We start from the raw sequence: 23,660 nt of genomic DNA on the forward strand, positions 1-23,660 counted from the left end.
AGGGCTTTATACTCATGCCTATTAAACATCATCTTGTTAGGTTTGGCCCATTGCTTCAACCTTTTGAGGTCATTTTGGATCCGTACTCTGTCCTCCATTGGATTAACATTCTCCCAGTTTACAGATTAGTAAATCTTCCAGAGTGCTAACTCTCCCAAATTATGAATAATAATTTAAAGAAAAAATGCCAAAAATCTTAACTTTCCTTCAATCCTTCTTTCCTTCATTAACATGCTTCCAGAAGCACTGTTCACATTTAATTGTCTGTAGCATTTTCTTTTTGTCTATTCCATGCACAACTTCTGCTCATTGACTCTAACTCTATCCTCAGGAGCCTCACAAAATTAATCTAATCCTTCCAGATGATACCTCTTCTGGCAGTTGAAGACAGAAATGATGTCCCCTCTAACTCAGTTCTCTTTTCTAGAATAGACTTTCCCAGTTCTTTCAACCATTTCTCATAGGACATGATTTTGATATTCATTCCATCTTTCATCATCCTCCTCTGCACTGTAGTTTGTCAGTTTCCTTCCTAAAATATGATGCCCAGCTCTGACTGCTCCAGGTGTAGTCTAATTAGTTACTATTGAAGTTGTTACTGTTCATTTGTTTACAAAATCACAGAATTAGAAAGTTTGAAGAGACATCATCTGCCATCTAGCTTAACACAGAACTGAAAAGAATCCCCTACTAAAACATACCCAAGAAGGGTCACTCAGCCTCTGCTTGAAAACTGCCAAGGAGGTGGAGCTCACCACCTCTGTAATATTCAATTATTGAATTTTTTGGAAAGTTCTAGTTATTAGGAAGTTTTTCCTGATGTCAAGCCTAACTTTGCTTTTCTACAACTTCTACCCACAGTTCCTAGTCCTGCCCTCTGGGGCCAATCAGAACAAATCTAATCCCTTCTCCATATGACAGCCCTTCAAATACTTGAAGATACTTAATTATCATGTCCCTTTGTGTCTTCTCTTCTCCAGAATAAACATCCCAATTTCCTTCAACCAGTGTTCATATAACATGGACTCAAATCCCTTCACTATCCTAGTTGTTTTCTTCCGAATACCCTCCCAAATTTTCAATGTTTTTAAACTACGGCCCTGCAAACTTAACACAATACTCCAGATGCAGTCTAACGAGGGCAGAGTGCAGCAAAATGAATATCACCTCCACCAACACAGCCAATGAAAGATACAGGTACAGGCAGACTTGTGGATCAGGGTAAGCAGTGGAAAAAGATACGGGAATACTGTATGTATGAAACCCAGAAAACAACAACATATAGCAAGCACCTGAGAAACACAGAGATGTAGACCATACTCACAAGTGTGCAGAGAAACTCAGACACAAAGCGCAGAGATAAAAATGGAGAAACACCAAAGCAAATATAGAGACACAATCAGCCATACAGTATTGCTAAAGCAAGAACAAGACTGTTTGGACACAAATGTGCTCATCATATATCAGACATCTTTATACCCTTTACTCTGACCTGCAATAAAATTCAAGAAGAGACACAGAAAAGTATTTGTCTATCCATTTCCATCAGACTCATCCTAGAACCAGAAGTAAATACACTTGCTTACACTGACAGGGACCAAACATGCATACACATACAATCCATAGGCTCAGATATATTGTGTATACCTATTTATATTGCCTTGTTTTTATAAATACATGTATATATCTTATCTCCCTCAGTAAGGTATAATATGTATTCTATGTGTTCTATTGGATCATAGAATTTAAACTTAGAAGGTATTGTATCATTCATATAGAGCTAAAATGGACTTTGTAAATCATCTAATTCAACTACCTCATTTTATAGATGAGAAAATTGAGGGTCAGGGAGGTTAAATCACTTGCCCAATTTCAGACAGGAGAATAGATATGGCAGTGTCAGGATCCAAACTGAAATCTTCTGATTCCAAATCTTTCCAAGATGTCCTGTTCCCACTCCTCACCTTCCAGCTCCTTCATTTTTCAAAGGCAGAAATTGAGACCCAGAGAGAAGTGACTTACTCAGGGTTAAGGATTCAAATCTAGATGTCCTGACTTCAAAGTTAATACTCTTTTCACCATTATATATGCTGTTTATGGATCCCTCTCCATGTCAAACATACTATTCAATAATAAGTTCATTGAATGAAGAATGTAAACACACGGTTGTAATACAAAGGAAAAAATCTACACATGGGGACTCCATACCCTTTCTGTAGACATTACAAAACTTAAGACTGCATTCACAGAAGAAGTGTTACAAAGAAGTGTAGACAAAGGAGGCTGATAGATAGTCCTATTATTCTCTGGAAGCCAGTTTTAAAAGGATATTGATAAGCTGCAAAGTATACAATGGAAAATAACCAGAATAATGAGAAGGCTTGAGTCCAGGTGGTAGGAGGATTGCTTGAAGGAACTGAGAATATTTAGCCTGGAGAAAAGCAGATTCAGGGGGAATATGCTGTGTCTTCAAGTATTCAAAAGATTTTCATGTGTAAGAAAAATTAGACTTATTCTGTTGGACCCCAGAGGACAGAACCAGAATTAATAGGTGGAAATTGTAATTACAAGAGGCAACTTTAGGCTCTATGACAGAAAAAAAAAAACTTCCTACTAATTAGAGCTGTTCAAAAGTCTTGAGAGGTGATGGGTCCCCCTCCTTGGAAGTGTTCAAATAGAGAGTGGTCAGATTATATTATAGCGGAGATTATTTTGGTTATGTGTTGGATTAGATGGCCTTTGAGGTCCTTTCTAACTTTCAAATTCCTTGATTTTGTAATTCTCCAAAATGATTGAGCTGTCTACGTGTGTATACATGACTATGTATTTTTGTCTTTAAATTCTTGTGGAAGCCGCAAGTCGAGACATGTGCCCACACCCACCTTCCAGTCCAGCTGACTATGTCTCTAACCTCCCCCACATCCCCCTCCCACAGAGGGTACCCGGTATTGCGTAGTCTCGCTCCTCTACCCCCACCCCCCCCACCGCTCCTCCTTGCCTAACCCGTAGGAATTTCCCTGTCTCCTCCTGCTTTTGCCCCGTCAACCAATAGCGCTAAGATATGGTGGGGGCGGTCCTGCCCGGCCTGCTCCATAACTAGCTCGGCTTAAGGCACAGTCCCCATTCCTCCCTTCAGCTCTAAACAGCATGTGTCATAATCGAGGCTCCGTCCCTGCTGCGCCCGTCACCGTGGCCCCAACCCCGGGCCCCATCCCCAGTCCTGGGCCTCGGCGAAGGTCCGGGCCGGAGATCTTTACTTTTGACCCCCTCCCGGAGCCTGCCACTTACCGACCCTCCCGCTCCAGCATCGCCCACAGGGTAATTCGCAAGCGCAGCCGCAAGGTCCTTTACCCTCGAATGGTGAGTGTTCCATCCATCTCCAAGACCTAGAAAGTAGGGAGAACTGGAAGGACAGAGTGGGGCCACAGGACCTGGCTCTTTGGTCTGAGGGACCAGTTGAGGCAACTGGATACCTGAGTCTTTTCTTACTACTTTATAACACTCTTTCTCAGGTTCGACGCCAGCTACCGGCAGAGGACCCCAATCCGGCCAGACGGCTCCTCTTCCTCCTCCTCACTGTTGTCTTTTGTCAGATTTTGATGGCGGAGGAGGGAAGTCCAGCGCCTCCAGTGCTGGAAGAACCGGCCACCGACCCCACTCCAGTGCCTCCAGTTGTGGAGTCCCAGAACTTGACGTCTGAGCCTCCGGACTACACCGTGGACATCAGCACCTTCCTCCAACAGCACCCTGCGGCCTTCTGAGCCACAACCCTACCCCAACAACAACAAAAAACAAAAAGAAACACAGAATGGAGGGATACGAAAGGGCGTGTGCCGAGCCGAAGCTGGACCTGGGGCACTCCCAAACTTAAAACACTAAAACCAAAGAATGACATCAGTGCCACAGGGCCCAAGTCCTAGAGCTGAAGTAAATGGAGGGTAGAGAGAGACTTGTCTTGCCATCTTTGGTGCAGTTAATTTATTGCTGGTCATTCCTAGATAATAATATTTATATGCAGTTTTTATTTATGTACCATCCCCCCACCCGCGAGGGTGGGGTGGGGTGGTAGTGGTGATGGGGCAAAAGTATATGTAATATTTATTTTAATTTATATGTTGGAGAGGAGAGATTCGCCTCCAACTTTCTGCAGTGAAGTTTTGTTTTTGTTTTATTTATTGAGATATTCTAGTGAGCTGCTGAAGTTAGGACTCCCTAGACCAAACTAAAGCTGAGGGTGGGGAGAAAGCCTGGAAGAGGAATTAACGAATTGGGAGGTGGTGGGTGACTGGGACTGGGGAACTGAATCAAGGGCAGGAATTGGGAAAGAAAGAAGGCTAGTGAGAGTGATAGGGGTAGTACCTTTAGGGGTGACAATATCCATACATCGTAACTCAGTGGGGCCTACTTATGTGAGGCCCCATAAGGGCTAAAGGGTTCATTGCTCACCTATTACTCAGAAACTGCCCCCAAGGGGCTGGGGTGTGGGGTGGGTCTGTTGCCTTGTATGTTCTATGAACAGCAAATAAAACTGATTTTACTGCTGGAAACCGACTTGTGTCTTGAGACTGGTTCTTTTCACTTGAGAATAGCAACTTGATATAACGAAAAGGGGATTGGAGTTGGAATAAAACTGGTTCTTTTCCTAGTCATTTGACTTTGGAAAAGTCACTTCAATTTCTCAAAGCTTTATTTTCCTTATCTGTAAAATGGGGATGAGAGGTAGCTTGGAAAAAATGGATTTAAGGCAAAACCTTGGTGTCAAGAAGACCTGGGTTTGTAAAGGTCCTGCCTTTGACACACCAGCTGTTCAACTTCAAAAGTCATTTATGATCCCAGAAAACTCTTAAGATGCAGAGAAGTTATAGACAAATTCCAACTTTTGTTTGTGGAGGGAATTCCCATGCCTGGAGTTCCTTAGACTAGATCAAACCTGTGCAATGGTAATTAATGCTACTTTCACTATTTACCTCATAGAATTATTGTGAGGATCAAGCGTATTTCAATGTAATGAAAAGACTTCATTAGACTTGGAGTCCAAACGAAGCAGATCTGGCTTCAATACTGGTTCTGTCAAATGCTAGCTGTGTAACCTTGGGCCAGTGAATTAACCTCTCTGGTCAGCTTAAACAATCATTTATAAATTGCCTACTAGCCAAGCAATGAGGGATGGTAAGAAAGGGGGGAGGGGGGAGTCCCTGTTCTGAAGGAGCTTACAGTAAAATGGGGGAGACAACATGCAAATAACTAGGTACCAACAAGATATATAAAGGATATATTAGAGATATTCTCCGGGCCTCATTTCCTAATCTGTAAAATGAGAGGGTTAGACTCAACATCCTCTTAGGTCCCTTTCAGCTCTAAATCTGTGATCTTATGAGTTCCTTATGAGATCCCTTAGTTCCTGAACATCCTAAAGTCCCCACTGACCTCCAACTAATTTCATTAAGATCGTAGGTGTATTTTGAGCTGGAAGGCACCCTTCAGATCCATCACATCCAATTCCTGATTAAATTAATCAATAAATCAGGAAACAGACCTATGGAATGGATAGATAACTTACATCAAAGTCAATGAAGAATATTTATTAAACAAGCCTAGTGCCTCGGGAATTAAAAGATTCCAGAAACAGAGTCCAGCAACTCAAGGGGATTCCAGTCTAATGGGAGAGGAAGGGACAGGGAAGGGAGTACAGTACAAGGTAAAGTGAGTGTCTCTTATTCCTCCTCCTCCTTCATCGTCTTCCCTCTGAGAGTACCTTCCTTTTTCACTGTACAGATCTTGTTTATACAATTTTTGTCCCTTGAGGGCCTTTCTTTGTATCTCCAACACTTGAAGAAGTGCCTGGCACCTAGCAAGTGCATCTTGACTGACTGACTACGCAGGCAAAGGAGCGATCTGACCAAGTGATCTAAGAAGTCAACTCAAGAAGCCTTTATTTAGCTCCTACTGTGTGCCAAGTACTGGGCCACACACTGTAAAATCCAAGGAGTCTGAGAGTTACACTATCACTTGTTCTAAAGCCTCAACTCGGGGATATGCCCCCTCGATAAGCTCTCCCCTTCCAAGAAAGAAAAAAAAAAGAATCTGCCCGGACCCAGGCGTTCAGTGCCCCATTTCCAACAGCCGGATATGATCGCACACGGTTACTGACACCGGGCAAACCCAGGATGGAGCAACATCCTCGGGGCGGCGGCCTGCCCGGGTGCACAGGGGTGGAAGGGGCCAGAAGGCAATGGGTCAGGAAGGGCCGAGGAGAGAGCAGGAGGCAGGATGCGCAGAGAAGCCAGGGTGCCCACCCGCCTCAGCAGCCCCTGCTTGCCTCCAGGGCTCCCGCAGCAGCAGAAGCCGCAGCAGCAGCCGCGACGCAGGAGGCGCGGGAGCTGCCGGGAAGGGGGCGGGGCCTCGCGGGGGGAGGGTACGGAGGGGAGGTTGGTCAAGCGCCGGGGGCGGGATCCGGGCTCTGCGGCAGCAACTGGGCGCGGTTGGCCTTGGGGCGACGTCGGGGGAGGGGAGCGCTGGCACCGAGGGAGCCACAGCCTGCCTGGTTGCCCCTGGGCGACAGCGGACGCGGGCTTCTGTTCCTCGAGCTGCCTCCCCTCCGCCCCCGGGGCCGCGCACCCTGCACTCCTAGAGGAGGTGAGGGCTAGGAAGCGGGGGACCCAGGCGACGCCTGGCGCGTAGAGAAACGTCTGGCGTGCAGCCCGCGCGCATGTGTGTGTGCGCGCGTGTTTGTGTTCTTGTGTGTATGTGTGTAGGTATGTGTGTGCGTCCGTGTGTGCGCGTGTTGGGGGGGTGCAGGAATGGGGCTGGGGTCGAAAGGTGGGCGGGGGAGGAGGGGAGTTTGGTTGAAACTTAGGGATCCAGACAGATGCCACAGCAGTGAAATGAGCAATGCAGACTGGAAAAAGGTGGCAGTGAAGGGTTGAGGGTTGGGATTGTGGTTGGGGTGGGCGGGGCTGGGGTATATGAGTTCCATCATTTCCTTTGCTGACCCCTAAAAATCATGTCTTCCCCCTCCCATTCTAGCCCCTCCCTGAAGCATGTTTTTCACTTGTGGCCCAAATGAGGCTATGGTGGTCTCGGGTAAGTGTTATTGCCCTCCCTTCCCCCTCTAGATTCTCCAAAGGAACCATAAATTCGATTGCTCCCCAAGCTTATTACCCCTCCACACACACACTCATACACACATAATGCCTAGCTCAGTTCCCTCTTTAATGATAAGGTATATGGCCCTTTAAGGTTCACAGAGCATCTGTGATTACTTGCCCCTTCTCTGCCTTTGCAAATTTTATTTTCTTCCCATCCAGCTCCCCTCCCACAACTCTTGACTGCCCTACCCTTACCACGGGTCTGTTTTGCCTTTAATACATCATCCCTTCCTTCCACCTGCGTCTCAGTTTCCTATACATTAGCTTTATCTTTCACATTAGCTCTTTTCCTCTAATTCCCTTTGTCTTAATGCCATACTCCCTTCCCAGCCAGATTCATTGTCCTCATTTCCTTCAGGTTTCTGCAGAAGCCCCCCTGTCATGGTGGCAGGAGGCCGGGTCTTTGTCGTGCCCTGTATCCAACAAATCAGGAGGTAGGTGAGAAGGGGATTGCAGAAAGAGGGGCATTAAATTCTCTTTCCTTTCTTCTATTCCTCATAGCCTTACTTTCTTTCTCCAGAATCTCTCTCAACACACTGACCCTCAATGTCAAGAGTGAGAAGGTCTATACTCGTCATGGGGTTCCTATATCAGTTACTGGCATTGCCCAGGTGAGGGTGTGAGCCTACTTTTTGAAGCTCATTATCCCATCCATCGTTGTTTCTCTGTCTGTCGCTGTTTCTCTTTCTCCCTTCCCCCCCCATCTAGGTATTGTTATTTGCCCCACCCTTCTTTCTCCTTGCTGGAAGATAAGAATTTTCTCCCAAACACAACTGTTCCTCCACCCTATTTTCTTTTTTGTTGTTTTTTTATTGGGGGGGGTGAGGCAGTTGGGGTTAAGTGACTTGCCCAAAGTCACACAGCTAAAGTGTCAAGTGTCTGAGACTCAGATTTGAACTCGGGTCTTCCTGACTCCAAGGCCAGAGCTTTATCCACTGTGCCCCTCTCCACCCTATTTTCTTAACAGGATGCTATAGATCTTCTCTTTTCTCCCTGGATATAAAAAATTTATAAGAAATTATGCCTTCCTTTTTTTGCTATCTGTCCTTGGAGAAGAAAGTTCTACTTCCCCAAACTCCCCAACAACCTCTTTTTGTCCCCAGGTGAAGATCCAAGGCCAGAACAAGGAGATGTTGGCTGCTGCCTGTCAGATGTTCCTAGGGAAGACTGAGGGTGAAATTGCCCACATTGCACTGGAGACTTTGGAGGGCCACCAGAGGGCGATCATGGCCCACATGACAGTAGAGGTGGATTAGGAAGAGGGGACTTAGGAACTGAAGAGATAGGTCTGGGAAAGCTACATGGGTGGGTTCTGAAGAAATGAGGAGGTGGGCCTGGGGACAAAAGGGTGGTGGGGCATGGATTTGAAATCACCTTCTTTGTCCCCCGTCTCCCCTAGGAGATCTATAAGGATCGCCAGAAATTTTCAGAGCAAGTGTTCAAAGTAGCTTCATCTGACCTTGTCAACATGGGCATCAGTGTTGTTAGCTATACTCTCAAGGATATTCATGATGACCAGGTGAACCAGAGGTCCAGCCATCACTTCCTCCCTCTTTCCTAGTTCATATCTCCCCCTTTCTCTCCAAGAAGATTTAGGCATCCAATATCTATAATCCTATGTTTCCTTCCTGCAGGATTATCTGCACTCCCTGGGGAAGGCTCGAACAGCTCAGGTCCAGAAAGATGCACGTATTGGAGAAGCTGAGGCCAAAAGAGATGCTGGGATCCAGGTGAGGGGCAGGGAAAGAGATTGGGTTCAGTCAGTCAGCAAATATTTGCCATATGTGAGTTAGCATGATGTCACAGAAAAAGCACTGGGCTTGAAATCAGAAAATCTAAATTAATCCCTGGCTTTGACACTTACTAGTTGTGTGAACTTAGATAAATTACTTATTTCTCTGACCTCAATGTCCTCATCTGTAAAATGGTGGTAGTGGTGGAAGTTTAGACTACTTCTAGTGTCTGACTAGACATTAGATTGACATCTAATGTCCCTACCAGTTCTAAGATATTATGTTATATTTTATGCTCAGTTAATGGAGGTAAGTGGGTAGAATTTGTTTGAAGGGGAAGAGGCTGGTAGGAAGCCAGAGTGAGGACCTGGAGGAGGTGGGGTGATATGAATATGTTTCTGAGGTGTTCTCACTTTTCAATCAAAGGCTCTAGACCTGGAAATGACCTTAGAGATTTTCCAGGTGAGGAATTTGAGGATCAGGGATTTAGGAAATGTCATTCCACCACCACCTTTATCTTGACAATGACTTCTGCCCCAACAGGAGGCAAAAGCAAAACAACAGAAGGTATCTGCTCAGTATGTGAGTGAGATAGAGATGGCCAAGGCACAAAGAGATTATGAGCTGAAGAAGGCTGTTTATGACATTGAGGTCAACACCCGACGTGCACAGGCTGACCTGGCCTACCAGCTGCAGGTCAGAGGCACCCATGCCAAACTTCAGTTGTCTGACCTCTAACCCCTGAGTCCCTAATTCTGATGCTTACTCTCCCATTTTCTTTTGCTATTCTTCCCTGTTTGGACATCTTTATTTTTAACACTATCTTTGATTTCCCAAGTCTGACCTGCTTTCCCTATCTTTTCCGTAATACTAAAAGTATCAGAAAGACAAAAGAGGGGGGGCGTAAACAAAAGTCATAACCTTTAAGGATATGGGGGAAGGGAAAAGAGACAGGTATTTGGTTTTTTGTTTTGTTGTTTTTTTTTAAATATAAAATTTTTTAATTGTTACTTTGGCTACAATAGACACTGTCCCCTCCCCTCCAAAAAATCCACTTTCCCAAAACACTTAAACAAAACTCTTAATATAGTGATTGTGGCTGATGATAACAAGATTTCAGACCATACCCAATTCTGGCATTCTGCACATTGCTAATTAACTCTTGAAGCTTGAAAAAGGACCCATCAAAGAACTTGATAGGTGGGTATTGAATAGTGACCTTATTAGGAATGCCATAGGCCAACAGATAGTATGGTCTGAAAATAAATCATTTCTAAAATGTTTTGATGTGTTCTCTCATTTAATAATCAAGATAAATTATTAAGTGTTTATTGTGTACAAATCATTGTACTGATGAAAGTGATACAAAGTTTAGAAAGATACAGTTTCTGGCTTAGTGGAACTTAGTTGCAAGGGGGAAGGATAAGACACAAACAGGTAATATGGTGTATATTATCATTAGAGAGTTTGAGAACAAAAGGCTTCATGAGGTCTGAAGGTTGTCATTTTCAAATAAGGTATCAAGGAAGACTTTGGAGAAGATAGCATTCATTTAAGTTTTAAAGGATAGCTAGGCAAAAATGGGAAACGGAGGGTATTCTATGTGTGTGGAACAGACGAGGAGACAGGGTAATGAAGTATGTTTATCAGAGAAGTTGGGGGGAGGTACAAAAAACAGTCAACTTTAAATGGAACATAAGGTTGGCACCAGGTGTAGGGAGCCGGGAATGCCAGACAAAGAAGTTTCAACTTTATTTATTAGGGGACTACTTAAGATCTTTGAGCTTCAAGACATGATTGAATCTATAAAAGGAAAATCAATCTGAAGGATAATTTGGAGTATGGCGAATAGAAGCAGGAAGACCCATTAGAAAGTAGCAGTAAACTACTGCAATGGTAATATGGGCCAGTATTCATGGATAATAGTCCAAATGGAGTATTAAGCAAGTTAGGAATGTTTTTAGGAAAAGTCCTAAACATTTGAGGTTGACTTAGGGGAGGACAATAAGGCCCTCCCTACACACTGTGTCTTTAATATCCTTATCAAAAACAAAAGAATATAGAGGGTTAAGTGGGATGTCTAACCTTATGTGGTTATTGTTACATTTAACTCTAACCATCATATTCTCATTCTTGATATCTGAACACTATCTGGCTCACTGTATCTGACTGACTTCTGGACCCTAATTCATGCAGGTAGCAAAGACAAAGCAGCATATAGAGGAGCAGCGGGTGCAGGTACAGGTGGTGGAGCGGACCCAGCAGGTGGCATTGCAAGAACAGGAGATAACTCGTCGAGAGAAGGAGCTGGAAGCTCGAGTGAAGAAGCCCTCGGAGGCTGAGCGATACCGCTTAGAAAGACTAGCTGAGGCAGAAAGGTAAGGGGGCCACCCCACCCTCACCCTCACTGTGAGGTGGACAATTAGACCTGGCAGCTAGCTCCTCTACAACCTTGTCTCCCTAGGGGAAAACTTTTGTTCTTTTACACCACGGCTCGCCTTGTCAATAAAACCCTGATTATCTCCAGCATTAGAGAGCCTTCTCCATGAACTCTTCCTCCCTCCCTAGGGTAAGCAAACACCCCCACCCCCCATAGCTTTTTCCCCCCTTTTCTTTCTCAGGTCCCAGCTGATTATGCAAGCAGAGGCTGAAGCTGAGTCCATTCGGGTCAGTGAAGGGATAGGGATAGGATGGATCAACTGGGAGAGTCTTGTCCCCAGCACTAGTTTTCCCTTTTGTCCCCAAACAAAATCTCATGTCTCCACAGATCCGTGGAGAAGCGGAAGCATATGCTATAGGGGTCCGGGCCCGGGCAGAGGCTGAGCAGATGGCAAAGAAGGCAGAGGCCTTTCAGTTGTACCAAGAGGCTGCCCAACTGGACATGTTGCTAGAGAAACTGCCCCAGGTTTGGTTTTGGGCACTGATTCCTAGGAGAGGAGTTTATTGGAAAATAGAAAGTAATGAATGAGTAGATGCTGGGAGCCCAAAGCAAGGGATTGGAATGGTGAGATGGGGAAGATAGGCCAAAACTAGAGAAATTGGATCAAGAAGTAGGTTAACAGAACCAACATTTATTAAGTGCTTATTGTGTACAGAACCAGGGTTTAATAGAGCATGGTGAGAGCTAGTAAGAATGATTTTGGATGGGGAGGGGCCTGGATTGAGAATTCGGGTTTGAAATTGAATCCTTGGAGAGTAAAGGCATCCAGGAATAATGAACGGGTCTTTCTTCTTCCATCTAGGTGGCAGAGGAGATCAGTGGTCCTCTAAGTTCTGCCAAAAAGATCACACTGGTATCTAGTGGGGGAGGTACACTGGGTGCTGCCAAGGTAACCGGGGAAGTATTGGATATCCTAACCCACCTGCCAAATTGTGTGGAAAAGCTCACAGGTGTCAGCATTTCCCAGGTGAGAAACCTTCGGTGGAACCGTATGGGTACCTAACCATAGGGAACTTGGTTGTCAAGAGATCTGGGTTCTAGTCTAAACCCTGTAATTGTGTGATATTGCTTCTTCCCTGAAGGAGTCTTCAGGGTGTCTCAGCAATGACACTGAGTCTCTACTCTCTGGGTTTTTTTATGGCTCAACAAGCCTGGGTCTTGGCTAATACTTCCTTTTTCTCTTCCCTCAGGTAAATTAGAACAAGCCAGTTTTTGGAGCAACAAAAGGAGGGCATGGATTAAATTCCTGTTCCCTCATGCGCCAGTCAACCCTTATGTGAAATTTGCCTGAACCGAGCCCTGCCTTCTTTATTCTACCCAAGTCAGAGTGGCCCCACTTTCTTCCACACTGGGGTCCTTCAGACCTTCCTGCTCAGTTGCTGGTACTCCCCATTCCCAACCCCACACTGGCAGGAGCTGTCCTTTCCCAAGCTGGTGACTACCCATCCCCAGTACACACTTATTTAGCCATCTAATTAAATGATTGTCTGCCTGAATTCTGGCCTTTTCCCCTCACTTTTTCTTTAATGAAAAGAGTAGCATATAGTTAAATTATGAAAGGGAGGTAAAGGTGAACGCAGGTTTTATCAAATCCCAGGACACTAGTTCTCCATGTCCTCAAGCTGAAGAATAACTTTAGAGTGAAGAAGAAATTCTATTCTAGAAACTCGAAAATAAAAATGTAGAAAGGACTCTTAAAGAGAGGGACTGCTTGGACCTTTTAAATGGCATAATGGTACCTCTTTCAAGAAACAGACCTTGCTTGGTATTAATATGGTATTTCTAACTTTCCTGAGTAAGCACTGCCGTAAGTCTACTGCTGGGCAAACTGTTTTCAATGTTCGCCAAATTTATCCCATTCCCACTCCAATTTAAATCATAACCTGTTTTATAAAATAAGGGAAGACATTTATATTGGGAGTGTCCATAAAAAAAAAATCATACAGCTAGTGATCTGAAGGGCACTGAAGAGGGAACAGAACTCCAAATCCCACACCAAACCTTGTATCCCCACCTCCCATTCCCTCTTCAAGAATCAACCAGACACTTAAGCTTTTGTATTTTTTTTCCTCATTTCCTGTTTATTTTTGGGTTTGGGGGGCGTCGTCTTTTCAATATGAAAAAAAGCAGCAAGTTCAACACAAAACAGAAACCTAGGAAGTGGGAGGGGGAAGAGCCCAAGATAGAAATTGCAGAAGTGGAAAGGATGAGAGAAAATGGAGGAAAGATTTGATGATGGGAAGGGAAGTGTGCTGTTGCCCCTGCTCCCTTTCTTTTGGAGGGAATTGATTTTTTAGGGGAGTGGAAGAAAATTTAAATCCTCCCCAAATGAGGGACTTCTCTGGAATTTTGGAAGTTGAAACAGTTCTCATTTCTCAGACTGGGGAAGGGTACGTGGGTCCCAAAATGAGGGGAGGAAAAAGAGCTGAGGGGGGAAGCCCACCTGGCAGAGTGAGGCACAGACCCCTCCAAAGAAAAATGAATACTTGGGAGAGAAACCAAAAGTGGGGAGAATAATACTGTCAACACTTCCCCCCAGATCTGGGGTAGAGAAAGAGATAAAGGGAAGGGGTATCTGGAGATAGGAATATGACAAGTTGGGGAATATCTGGAGATGGTAGTCATAATAGAAAGCCTGGCTCCCCTAACAGACTGTTATGGAATGGAACACTCCCATTTCCTCCCTTTCCCCCAAACACCCACCAAGAGAACTCTCTCCATTAGGAATATGACATTTTGGTCCCCTTCTTCATGAATGGAAGCCAAAGAGTCCTGGACCTTTCCTCTTGGTCACCATTTTAGTTCAGGGCACTTAGTAGGCACAAAGGCCCCTAAATTGAGGCTCTGGGTTGGAGACATCCTGCTTCTTGGAGAGAAATCTGGGAGTAGGGAGGAAAGAGTATATTACTGAGGTGACGAGTCATAAGGAAGGAAAAACAGGGCAGAGAGCTCAGCACCCACAAAGGAGAGAAAAAGAGAATGGAGGCAGAAAATGCAAACCTTAGAGGAAAAGGGTGATGGGGAATGAATGTTGGGAGAATTGAGAAGACTGAGGTGGCAGGGTATCTCCCTCAGGCCTCCTCCTCTGCCTCCTCACCGAAATCCTCCTCCTCTTCAGCAGTGGCATCCTGGTATTGTTGGTACTCAGAAACGAGATCATTCATGTTGCTCTCGGCCTCGGTGAACTCCATCTCGTCCATCCCTTCCCCTGTGTACCAGTGGAGGAAGGCCTTCCGGCCGAACATGGCAGTGAACTGCTCTGAGATGCGCTTGAAGAGCTCCTGGATGGCGGTGCTGTTGCCAATGAAGGTGACGGCCATCTTGAGCCCACGGGGTGGGATATCACAGACAGCGGTCTTGACGTTGTTGGGGATCCACTCAACAAAGTAGCTACTATTTTTGTTTTGCACATTGAGCATTTGTTCATCCACTTCCTTCATGGACATCCGACCACGGAAAACAGCAGCCACGGTGAGATATCGCCCATGGCGAGGGTCACACGCCGCCATCATGTTCTTGGCATCAAAGACTTGCTGGGTGAGCTCAGGCACGTTAGCATGGTATGCTGGCTTCCACTGGTGAGGGGGGCAAAGCCAGGCATGAAGAAGTGGAGTCGAGGGAAAGGAACCATGTTTACGGCCAATTTTCGGAGGTCAGCATTAAGCTGGCCAGGAAAGCGAAGGCAGGTGGTGACACCGCTCATGGTAGCAGAGACTAGATGGTTAAGGTCACCATAGGTCGGCGTGGTCAGCTTGAGGGTTCGGAAGCAGATATCATAGAGTGCTTCGTTATCAATGCAGTAGGTTTCATCTGTGTTTTCTACTAACTGGTGGACAGAGAGCGTGGCATTGTAGGGCTCAACCACGGTATCCGAGACCTTGGGTGATGGAACCACACTGAAGGTATTCATGATTCGGTCAGGGTACTCTTCTCGGATCTTGCTGATGAGCAAAGTGCCCATCCCTGATCCTGTGCCTCCACCGAGAGAGTGGGTCAGCTGGAAGCCTTGCAGGCAATCACAGCTCTCTGCCTCTTTGCGCACCACATCCAAGACTGAATCCACCAGCTCTGCCCCTTCAGTGTAGTGGCCTTTGGCCCAATTGTTGCCTGCCCCGGACTGGCCTGGGATTGGGGGTGGGAGGCAGGGTAAGATCAGGCGGGATGCTGTGATATCCCACACTACCACCAACCCTCTCCCTATAACCTAAAGATGTTTTAACCCTTCTATACTTTAGAAGAGAGATGTCAAACATGCCCAGATTAAAATGTCATTGAGAAATATTTTCATTAAATAAAAATTCAACCTAACACAGATAACATTACCGTGTGGTTTTCTAAGTTAATATGCAGCCAGCAAGGATTCTTAGTGGCCCCTCTTTCTGAGTTTGACACCACTGCCTTAGAAGATCCTCTTACCTAATGTTCAACCCCTCAGTCACTCCCCTTATTCTACCTTCCATCCAAGTCACCCCTACCTTTCTTGAACTCTTCAGGCCACAACCTACATTGAGCCCATTTCCCAATTTTGAAGTTCCTAATTCCCTTCCTTCTTCATGCTACACTGATAATAAGCTCCCCCTACAGACTCCTCAATCATCTGAAAATACTCACATGCTAATTTGCCTTTATTTCAAATTCACTTCAACAAGAACCAACACGGTTTTTAATGAATAACCTTCAATTCCAAGAGTGATGATTATTTGGGAATTTACCTGAGATAACAACTACTAATGAAATAGTATTTTCCCCACACACTCTCCCAGTGGCGAGGCTACCACTTCTCTACCCTTTTTCATCACCGTTTTAAGAAAAATTTACTTCAACTCACCAAAAACAAAGTTGTCTGGCCTGAATATCTGGCCAAAAGGTCCAGAACGAACAGAGTCCATGGTTCCAGGCTCAAGATCAACCAGTATGGCCCGGGGAACATATTTGCCGCCTGCAGGAGAAAGTGCAGAATAGGTGTTTGCTGGAGAAAGAAAGGGAGGGTCCCCGGGGTCCCTTAATACGTGGCCCTCCCGGTGCCATTCTAGTTTTACCACCAGGTGGCAGTAGAGAACTAGTCTGGGATTACCCAGTGGAGGAAAGGGGTGTGTATCTCTAAAGGGGAAGGGAAAGAAGATGAACAGAGCCTGTGGGAAGTGGAGAAAGGGTCTCCCATGGGTAAATGGTTTCCCCCCCCATTTCAGAAGGCAGAAGAGAGGGGAGGGTTCCCTCCCTGCCCCTCACCAGTGGCCTCATTGTAGTAGACAGAGATCCGGTCCAACTGTAGGTCACTGTCCCCATGGTAGGTGCCGGTGGGGTCGATGCCATGTTCATCACTGATCACCTCCCAGAACTAGGTAGATAAACGAGTAAAGAGTTGAGAAGTAAGAAGAATCGATTAAAAATTCTCCCCCACTCTCATGATAGGCTCTCAATCCCAAAATTCTCCGTTCAATCCAGGAGTCATATTTTTTTCCCCTAAAAAAACCCCAGGGGATTCCCTCCCACCTATCCTGGAACAGATGGGACAGCACAGGAAGCTCGTTACAGGATTATCCTGCCCTATAAATGCATGAGATAATAGGGCTGAAGGAGACGACTCATTCCAGGTAATCCAGTAAGAGAGTAAAGGCCAGATGCCCGAGTTGCTGGCTAGGAAAGATAAAATGTCACTGTCTCCCTCCCTTTCTCCCCCATCAGGCAACGCCCCTCCGATGCGCACAAAGAAAATGGCACTGCAGCTGCTACCCACCCATCCCGAAGAACTCACTATAAAGCGAGCCTGTGGGAGGTCCGAGAAGGCAAGGGGGAAAATGATGGACAATGGGAGCCAAGGGTGGGGCTCTTTTCCTCTATCCAGCATTGCCCTAGAGCGCTAGGGAGTTCTTGCCCCGCCCCAACCAGGCTCCGCCCTTTTACCACAACGTTGCAAATTCTCCTTCCCACTTCCTTTCCACCCCCATCCGTTACACAGTATCTCGCAAGGGGGGCAGGGAGAAGGAACCCTTCTGCCCTAAAATCTTGTTTCTTTGCTACAGTTTCCATTTCTTCTCATTATGTATTGGAATCGCTCCCCTAGTCACCCGTTTTTTAACTCTTTGTCCTCGTGGAACTAGCCACGCGGAACACTAGACAACGCGCGGGAACTCGCAGCCCACCCCACCCCCGCTCCCGCCTTTAAAGGGAGGGCTTTCAGAGAGGGAAGGGGGAAAAAAGCACCCCCCCCACACACACCCTTCCTCCTCACAAAAGAGAACGAGTGAGAACTTAGGAAGATTCCACATTTCATATTTTTTTTGCGGGGGGCTGACTACGAGTTCCCCCCCCAAGCCCCACCAGCCTATTTCATTCCCTTTTTCTCCAGCTCAGTGCACAATGCGGCTTCTCACCTCCCCGTTAGGATTCGGGCAAAAGAGTCACAGTTTTGGGCGGGGGGGAGACAGAAAGAGGCAGAGATGCACATGGGACAGTAACTGGCCTCGCTTTGTCTCGCGCGTTTCCGTCCTTCCATCTCTGACACAAAAGTCGCTTTGAGATCCCTTTTACACATTCAACCCCAGCCCCCAAACCCCAAGGGGAAAGAGACACACCTTCCAGTTAATCCACTCAACACTTAAATCACTTTATGGGTCCTTTCTTCTTAACTGATAGAAAGGACTAGGTTGCGACACGCCAACAAAACTAACCCGGGTAAGAGAACAAGGGAAAAAAAACCCTATAGATTTCTCTAAAGAAAATTCCCGCCGCAAAGAAATGCTTGGATTATTTATTTATTTGTTTGTTGGTTGGTTGGTTGGTTGGTTCGTGCTGCTTTGGGCAGGCAGCGGGAGCTAACGACAGTCCCGCCACTTTTTTTTTTCAGGAAATTTTTAAAATTTTCTTTCCTTTAAAAAAAAATCAATGGAGAATAGAATATGTAAAATCAAAATCCTTACCTTTGCACCGATCTGATTGCCACACTGGCCAGCCTGGATATGTACGATTTCCCTCATGGTTAGAATTTACTTTTGCTTGTCTCAAGTTATGTGCAGGGAGGAGAGAATGATATATAATTATATATATTTTCTCCTTTCCGCTGAACGAGCTCTTTATCAATAGAAGGTTTCCCGGGAGGCTGGAGCTACTAGTTCAGAACACAGCTACACAAACGTTCTGAGAGGGAGAAAGAAGGAAGGGGGGAGGGGAAGCGAGGGAGGAGAAGTAGGGCGGGGCGCGCTTGCGCTGCGTGGCCTGAGAGGGGGAAAGGATGGAGAGGTAGGCGCCAGCTATATCGTAGACAAAGCCCGTCTAAAGAAGCACTGATTGGTCCATACCAGGCAAGTGGCTGATACCCATTGGCCGCTCCTCCGGGGACCAAGCGCGATCTTCACTGGGAAATGTAGTCCTCTATTGTTGTCCACGCTGCAAGATGGAAAAGGGAGAAGTGGGATGGGTGTGGGATTTTTTTTTTAATAACGAATAAAAAAATTAGGCATAGCCATCCAATCTCTTGATTTTTTTAAATTATTATTAGACATTAAAAGAGACTAGGATTTAGATCTGTCGTAAATGGAAAGTCTAGGGATGCAAGGTAGTGATGTGATTTGGGGGTTGGTATGTCCTGGGACTTCCTGCTGCGGCATTCCTAGGGCTGGCCTGCTAAGCTCAAACAAATGTAGGGAGAGCCAAATGTGAGCTTGGGATAGACAGTTACAGGGCCCATTGGTCTTCCCTGGACTCAGGTGTCTAGCCTCCCCTACCCCGAATTTCCACCTCTTCCCGTGCTCCTCAACCCCATCCTTATTTGCCTCAGTGATCTACATCACCCACACACCTCAGCAATCCACCTCTTTTTTCTCACCTGATAGTCACAGTGGATGGAGTAGTGGTTTTTGTTCAGTGTGTGATTTCCTTGGGCATTTTGGGGTAAGAGTATTTTAAAATAACCCAAAGAGAAAATTATACTAGAGACATTTCAGGACACAGATGCAGCTGTCCAAAAAAAAAATGGCTGGAAGGAACATTAATAATGAATTTGTCAAAGAAAACCCGAGTCTTGGAAAGTCGGATACCTGGGTCCCTGAGGTGTGTTCCTTTGAAAAGAGTTGTGGGGATTGCTCCAGGGAAGTCTGAGCTGAGATTAGAAGAGTAAATGTGGCTGAGGGGTTCGATAACTGTTAACATTTTCATGGCACTTCTATCCTGTCTCCCCAGACATAGGATCCTTAAGTAGTACCAATGCATTTATGGGAGGTAGATGTTTCTACAAGCCATTCAAATCAATGTCCCTAATGTATGGTGGATGTCATAACAACATGGTCAAGCAGATCACCATCATAACCTTCATAGGCACCTGAGCTAGAGATGAGGACCATTAGAAGGAAGAAAGGTTGGGCTTGGGGACAGAGGGAGAAGAAATGAGGTTAGTTCAAATTAGGATATTTCTTTTAGGGACTGTAATGTCACTGTCACTTTTACATGGAACATAGAAGCATGGAGAGACATCATTCTGTTTTAGAGTGATATCATAAAATAATAACTAGGATTTATAACAAGTTTTAAGGTTTTCATGTATATATATATAATATATACACATATATATCATCTCACTTGATTCTCACAGCAACCTTGTGTGGTAGGTGCTATATTTATCCTCATTTTACAAATGGTAGAAGTTAAAATGACTTAGGGTTCAAACTCAGATCTTCCTACCTCTAAGTCCAGCATTCTATCCATTATCCTACTGTCCTAGCAGGAGAAAGTTATATCATGTTATCAGTGGTCAGATTTGTTCCAGGAGCAAGTGGTGTTATCATTTCCTTATTGGAAATTAGTGAACTGTGACTACTGGTTACACATGCCACTGCTTTCTTTAGCATAACGATATTTTATATAATAATAATAATAATTCAAAGAACAGTAAGTCATATATACATATATGTATACATGTATTTATACATACATATATTATTTTGAAGGAAGGTAATTCAGGTTTTATGCCCATTTGGGGGACTGGGATTGGACCTGTGGTTTCACTTGTATAGTGAATTTCCTCCACCAGTAAAGATTTATATCTTCTCTGCAACTTAGAGTTTTAAGAGAGTTGCCTGGGGCACTGCGAAGTTAAGTCAGGCCTGCATGGCCTGTACAACTTATCCATGGGCTGCTTGGATGCTTGGATGCTTGCAGCATGCCAAAGGATTTCAGAGGGACCATGAAAAATGAGAGGAAAACATCCATGGATGTAGAGGAAATTCTTGCCACAGGTTGTGCAGGCCTGAGTTAAGTGACTTTGTGATAGTCTATAAGATCTGCATTCCCTATCCTATTTTAAAAGATGTTTCATTGTATTTTGTTTCTTATGCTTTATCATTTCCCAATAATCCTTCTTAGTGTAATATTATTACATTACATTTGTATGCCATAGTTGGTTCATCAACTCTCCAATTAATAAATTACTTTTAAAATTGCAAGCATTTAGGGGCAGTTAGGTGGTCCAGTGGATAGAGCTCCAGCCTTGGAGTCACGAGGACCTGAGTTCAAATGTGGCCTCAGACACATGACACTTACTAGCTGTGTGACTCTGGGCAAGTCATTTAACCCTGATTGCCTCAGGCAAAAAAAAAATTTTTAATTGCAACCATTTATTTTCTATTGCTCCCATTCTCCATCACCATAACTGAAAAAAAAGAAAGAAAAAATTCTTGTAACAAATATGAATAGTCAAATAAAACAAATACCTACATTGGCAATGTTTTAATATGTATGTCTTATTCTGCATATTTGGTCCGTTCTCTCTATTAGAAGGTGGGTAACATTGTTCATCAACAGTCTTCTGGAATCATAATTGGTCATTGCGTTGATCAGAATTCTTATGTATTTCCAATGTGTTTATTTGTACACTGTTGTTTTTATGCTACAAATTGTTCTCCTGGTTCTGCTCATTGCATTTAACATCAATTGATACAAGTCTTCTCTGGAACTATCCATTTTATCATTTCTTACAGTACAATATTATTCCATTACATTTGCATACCAAAATTTGTTTAGTCATTCCCCTAGTTGATTGGTACTCCCTTACTTTGCAATTTTTTGCTACCACAAAAGATGTTACAAATGTTTTTGTTCATATGGGTTCTTTCCCTCTTTCTTTTATCTCTCCGAGGCATAGGCATAGTAAATAAATTGTATGGCTGGGTCAAATGGTGTGCACAATTTAGTAACTTTTGGGGGGCATACTTCCAAATTATTTTCCAGAGTGGCTGGACCAACTCAAAATTCCACAAACAATGCATGTATCTGTTTTCACTGAGCTCACACATTTGCCGTTTTCCTTTTTTGTCAACTTTGACAATTTGGTGGTTATGAGGTAGAACCTCAGAGTTGCTTTAATTTACATCTCTCTAATTATTGGTGATTTGGAAGCTTTTTGGGGGGAGGGGGTAGGCAATGGGGTTAAGTGACTTGCCCAGGGTCACACAGCTAGTAAGTGTTATGTGTCTGAGGGCAGATTTTAACTCAGGTCCTCCTGAATACAGGACCAGTGCTCTATCCACTGCACCACCTAGCTGCCCCTGGAAACTTTTTTTAATATGGGTGTTGATAACTTGGATTTCTTCCTGTGAGAATTCCCTGTTCATATCCTTTGATCACGTATCATTTGGAGAATGACTCTAATTCTTCCAATCAATTCCTTATATATCTCGAAAATGAGACCATTATTAGAAAAACTTACTGCAAAGATTTTTCCCCCAGTTAACCATCTCTCTGTTAAGCTTAGCTACATTGGTTTTGTTTGTGCAAAACTTTTAATTTTATGTAATCAAAATTGTCCATTTTATCTTATGTGAGCCTTCTCTTCTGGTCACAGACTCTTCCCCTATCCAGATAAGAAAAGTAATTTCTTCCTTTCTCCTTCATTTTTTTTATGTGACCTTTTAAATCTAAGTTATGTAACTGTTTGGATCTCATCTTGGTAAATGATGTGAGGTGTTGGTCTAAACCAGACTGCTTTTCAGTTTTCCCAGAAGTTTTTGTCGAACAGTGAGTCTTTACTTCAGTAGTTGGGGTCACGTGACAATATAACCACCCTGGTAAAGTGCCTCCTCCCTTTAGACCTGGACTATTTCTATGGCCTGCTGGTTGGTCTCCCTGCCTTTTCCCTCTCCAATCTATCCTTCATTCAGCAGTCAAACCGATATTCCTGAAGGGCAAGTCTGACCATTTCACCTCCCTATTCAATAAACTCTAGTGGCTCCCTAATACTTTCATGATCAAATATAAAATCTGTTTGGCTTTTAAAGCCCTTTGTAACCTGGCCTCTTCTTACCTTTCTAGTTTTCTTACACCTTATTCCTCTCCATACACTCTGCAATCCAGTGACGTTGGCCTCCTTGCTGTTCTTCTAACTCACTCCTCCTCCTGACTCTAGGCATTTTCACTGCCTGTTTCCCACGCCTAGAATGTCCTCCCTCCTCACTGCCACCTCATAGCTTCCCTAATTTCTTTTAAATTTCAGTTAAAGTCCCACCTTCTGCAACAACTCTTTCCCAGTCCTCCATTGTCTTCATGCCTTCCCTTTGAGGTTATGCCCAATTTAGTATGTATATATCATGTTTGTACAGAATTGTTTTCGTGTTGTTTTCCTCCCCCCACCATTAATTTGTGAGGTTCTTGAGAGCAGGGCCTGGTTTTGTTTGTTTGTTGCCTTTTTTGAATCCCTAGGTCTTAGCAAAGTGCCTGGCACATAGTAGACACATAATTATTGATTACTATCAAATACTACTTTATGGGGAAAAAATTTTACAGCAAGTTTCTCTGATAAAGCCCTCTTTTCCCAAATATGTAGGGAAATGAACCAAATTCATAAAAATAAGAGCCATTCCCTAGTTGAAAAATGGTCAAAGAATATGAACAGGCAGTTTTCAGAAGAAGAACCCAACACTATCAACAATCACATAAAAATGCTCTAAAGCATTATTGATTACAGAAATGTAAATTAAAACAATTCTGAGATACCACCTCATACCTATCAGATTGGCTATCATGGCAAATAAGGAAAACGACAAATGCTGGAAGGGATGTGGAAGAATTGGAACACTAATGCACTGTTGGTGTCATTGAGAACTGGTCCAACCATTCTGAAGAACAATCTAGAACTACATCCAAAGTTTCATAAAACTGTGTGTACCTTTTGACCCAGCATACCACTACTAGGTCTGTATTCCAAAGAGATAAAAGAAAGGGGAAAAGGGCCTATTTGTATACAAATATTTGTAGCAGCTCTTTTTGTGGTGGCAGAGAATTGGAAATCAAAGGGGTACCCATCAATGGAGAAATCGCTGAACAAGTTGTGGTACATGATTGTAACGGAAT

At 44.3% G+C, this 23,660-nt stretch overlaps 3 protein-coding genes across 3 annotated transcripts; 2 read left to right on the forward strand and 1 right to left on the reverse strand.

Annotated features, from left to right (window-relative positions):
• Window positions 1-3,103: 3,103 nt before the first annotated feature.
• On the forward strand, window positions 3,104-4,551 carry IER3 (immediate early response 3). Its single transcript, XM_020974257.2, has 2 exons — window positions 3,104-3,360; window positions 3,513-4,551. Exons 1-2 carry the CDS (start codon window positions 3,148-3,150, stop codon window positions 3,759-3,761), a joined length of 462 nt encoding a protein of 153 aa, XP_020829916.1. The 5' UTR covers window positions 3,104-3,147; the 3' UTR covers window positions 3,762-4,551.
• Window positions 4,552-6,545: 1,994 nt separating this feature from the next.
• Window positions 6,546-12,817, forward strand: FLOT1 (flotillin 1). The gene is made up of 13 exons (XM_020974253.2): window positions 6,546-6,636; window positions 7,027-7,083; window positions 7,507-7,582; window positions 7,669-7,759; window positions 8,252-8,395; window positions 8,548-8,667; window positions 8,783-8,878; window positions 9,425-9,577; window positions 11,078-11,259; window positions 11,503-11,548; window positions 11,649-11,786; window positions 12,124-12,288; window positions 12,512-12,817. The coding sequence occupies exons 2-13, from the start codon at window positions 7,041-7,043 to the stop codon at window positions 12,518-12,520; spliced, it is 1,263 nt and encodes a 420-aa protein (XP_020829912.1). The 5' UTR covers window positions 6,546-6,636; window positions 7,027-7,040; the 3' UTR covers window positions 12,521-12,817.
• A 557-nt stretch (window positions 12,818-13,374) lies between these two features.
• On the reverse strand, window positions 13,375-18,518 carry TUBB (tubulin beta class I). Its single transcript, XM_020974252.2, is given in 5 exon segments — window positions 13,375-14,883; window positions 14,886-15,443; window positions 16,150-16,260; window positions 16,551-16,659; window positions 18,242-18,518. Coding segments are annotated over 5 exon segments (1,326 nt in total). The 5' UTR covers window positions 18,299-18,518; the 3' UTR covers window positions 13,375-14,392.
• Between the last annotated feature and the right edge of the window lie 5,142 nt (window positions 18,519-23,660).

The sequence above is a fragment of the Phascolarctos cinereus genome, unplaced genomic scaffold, assembly GCF_003287225.1.
Source record: "Phascolarctos cinereus isolate Bilbo 61053 unplaced genomic scaffold, phaCin_HiC Scaffold_5;HRSCAF=322, whole genome shotgun sequence".
Taxonomy (NCBI): Eukaryota; Metazoa; Chordata; class Mammalia; order Diprotodontia; family Phascolarctidae; genus Phascolarctos; species Phascolarctos cinereus.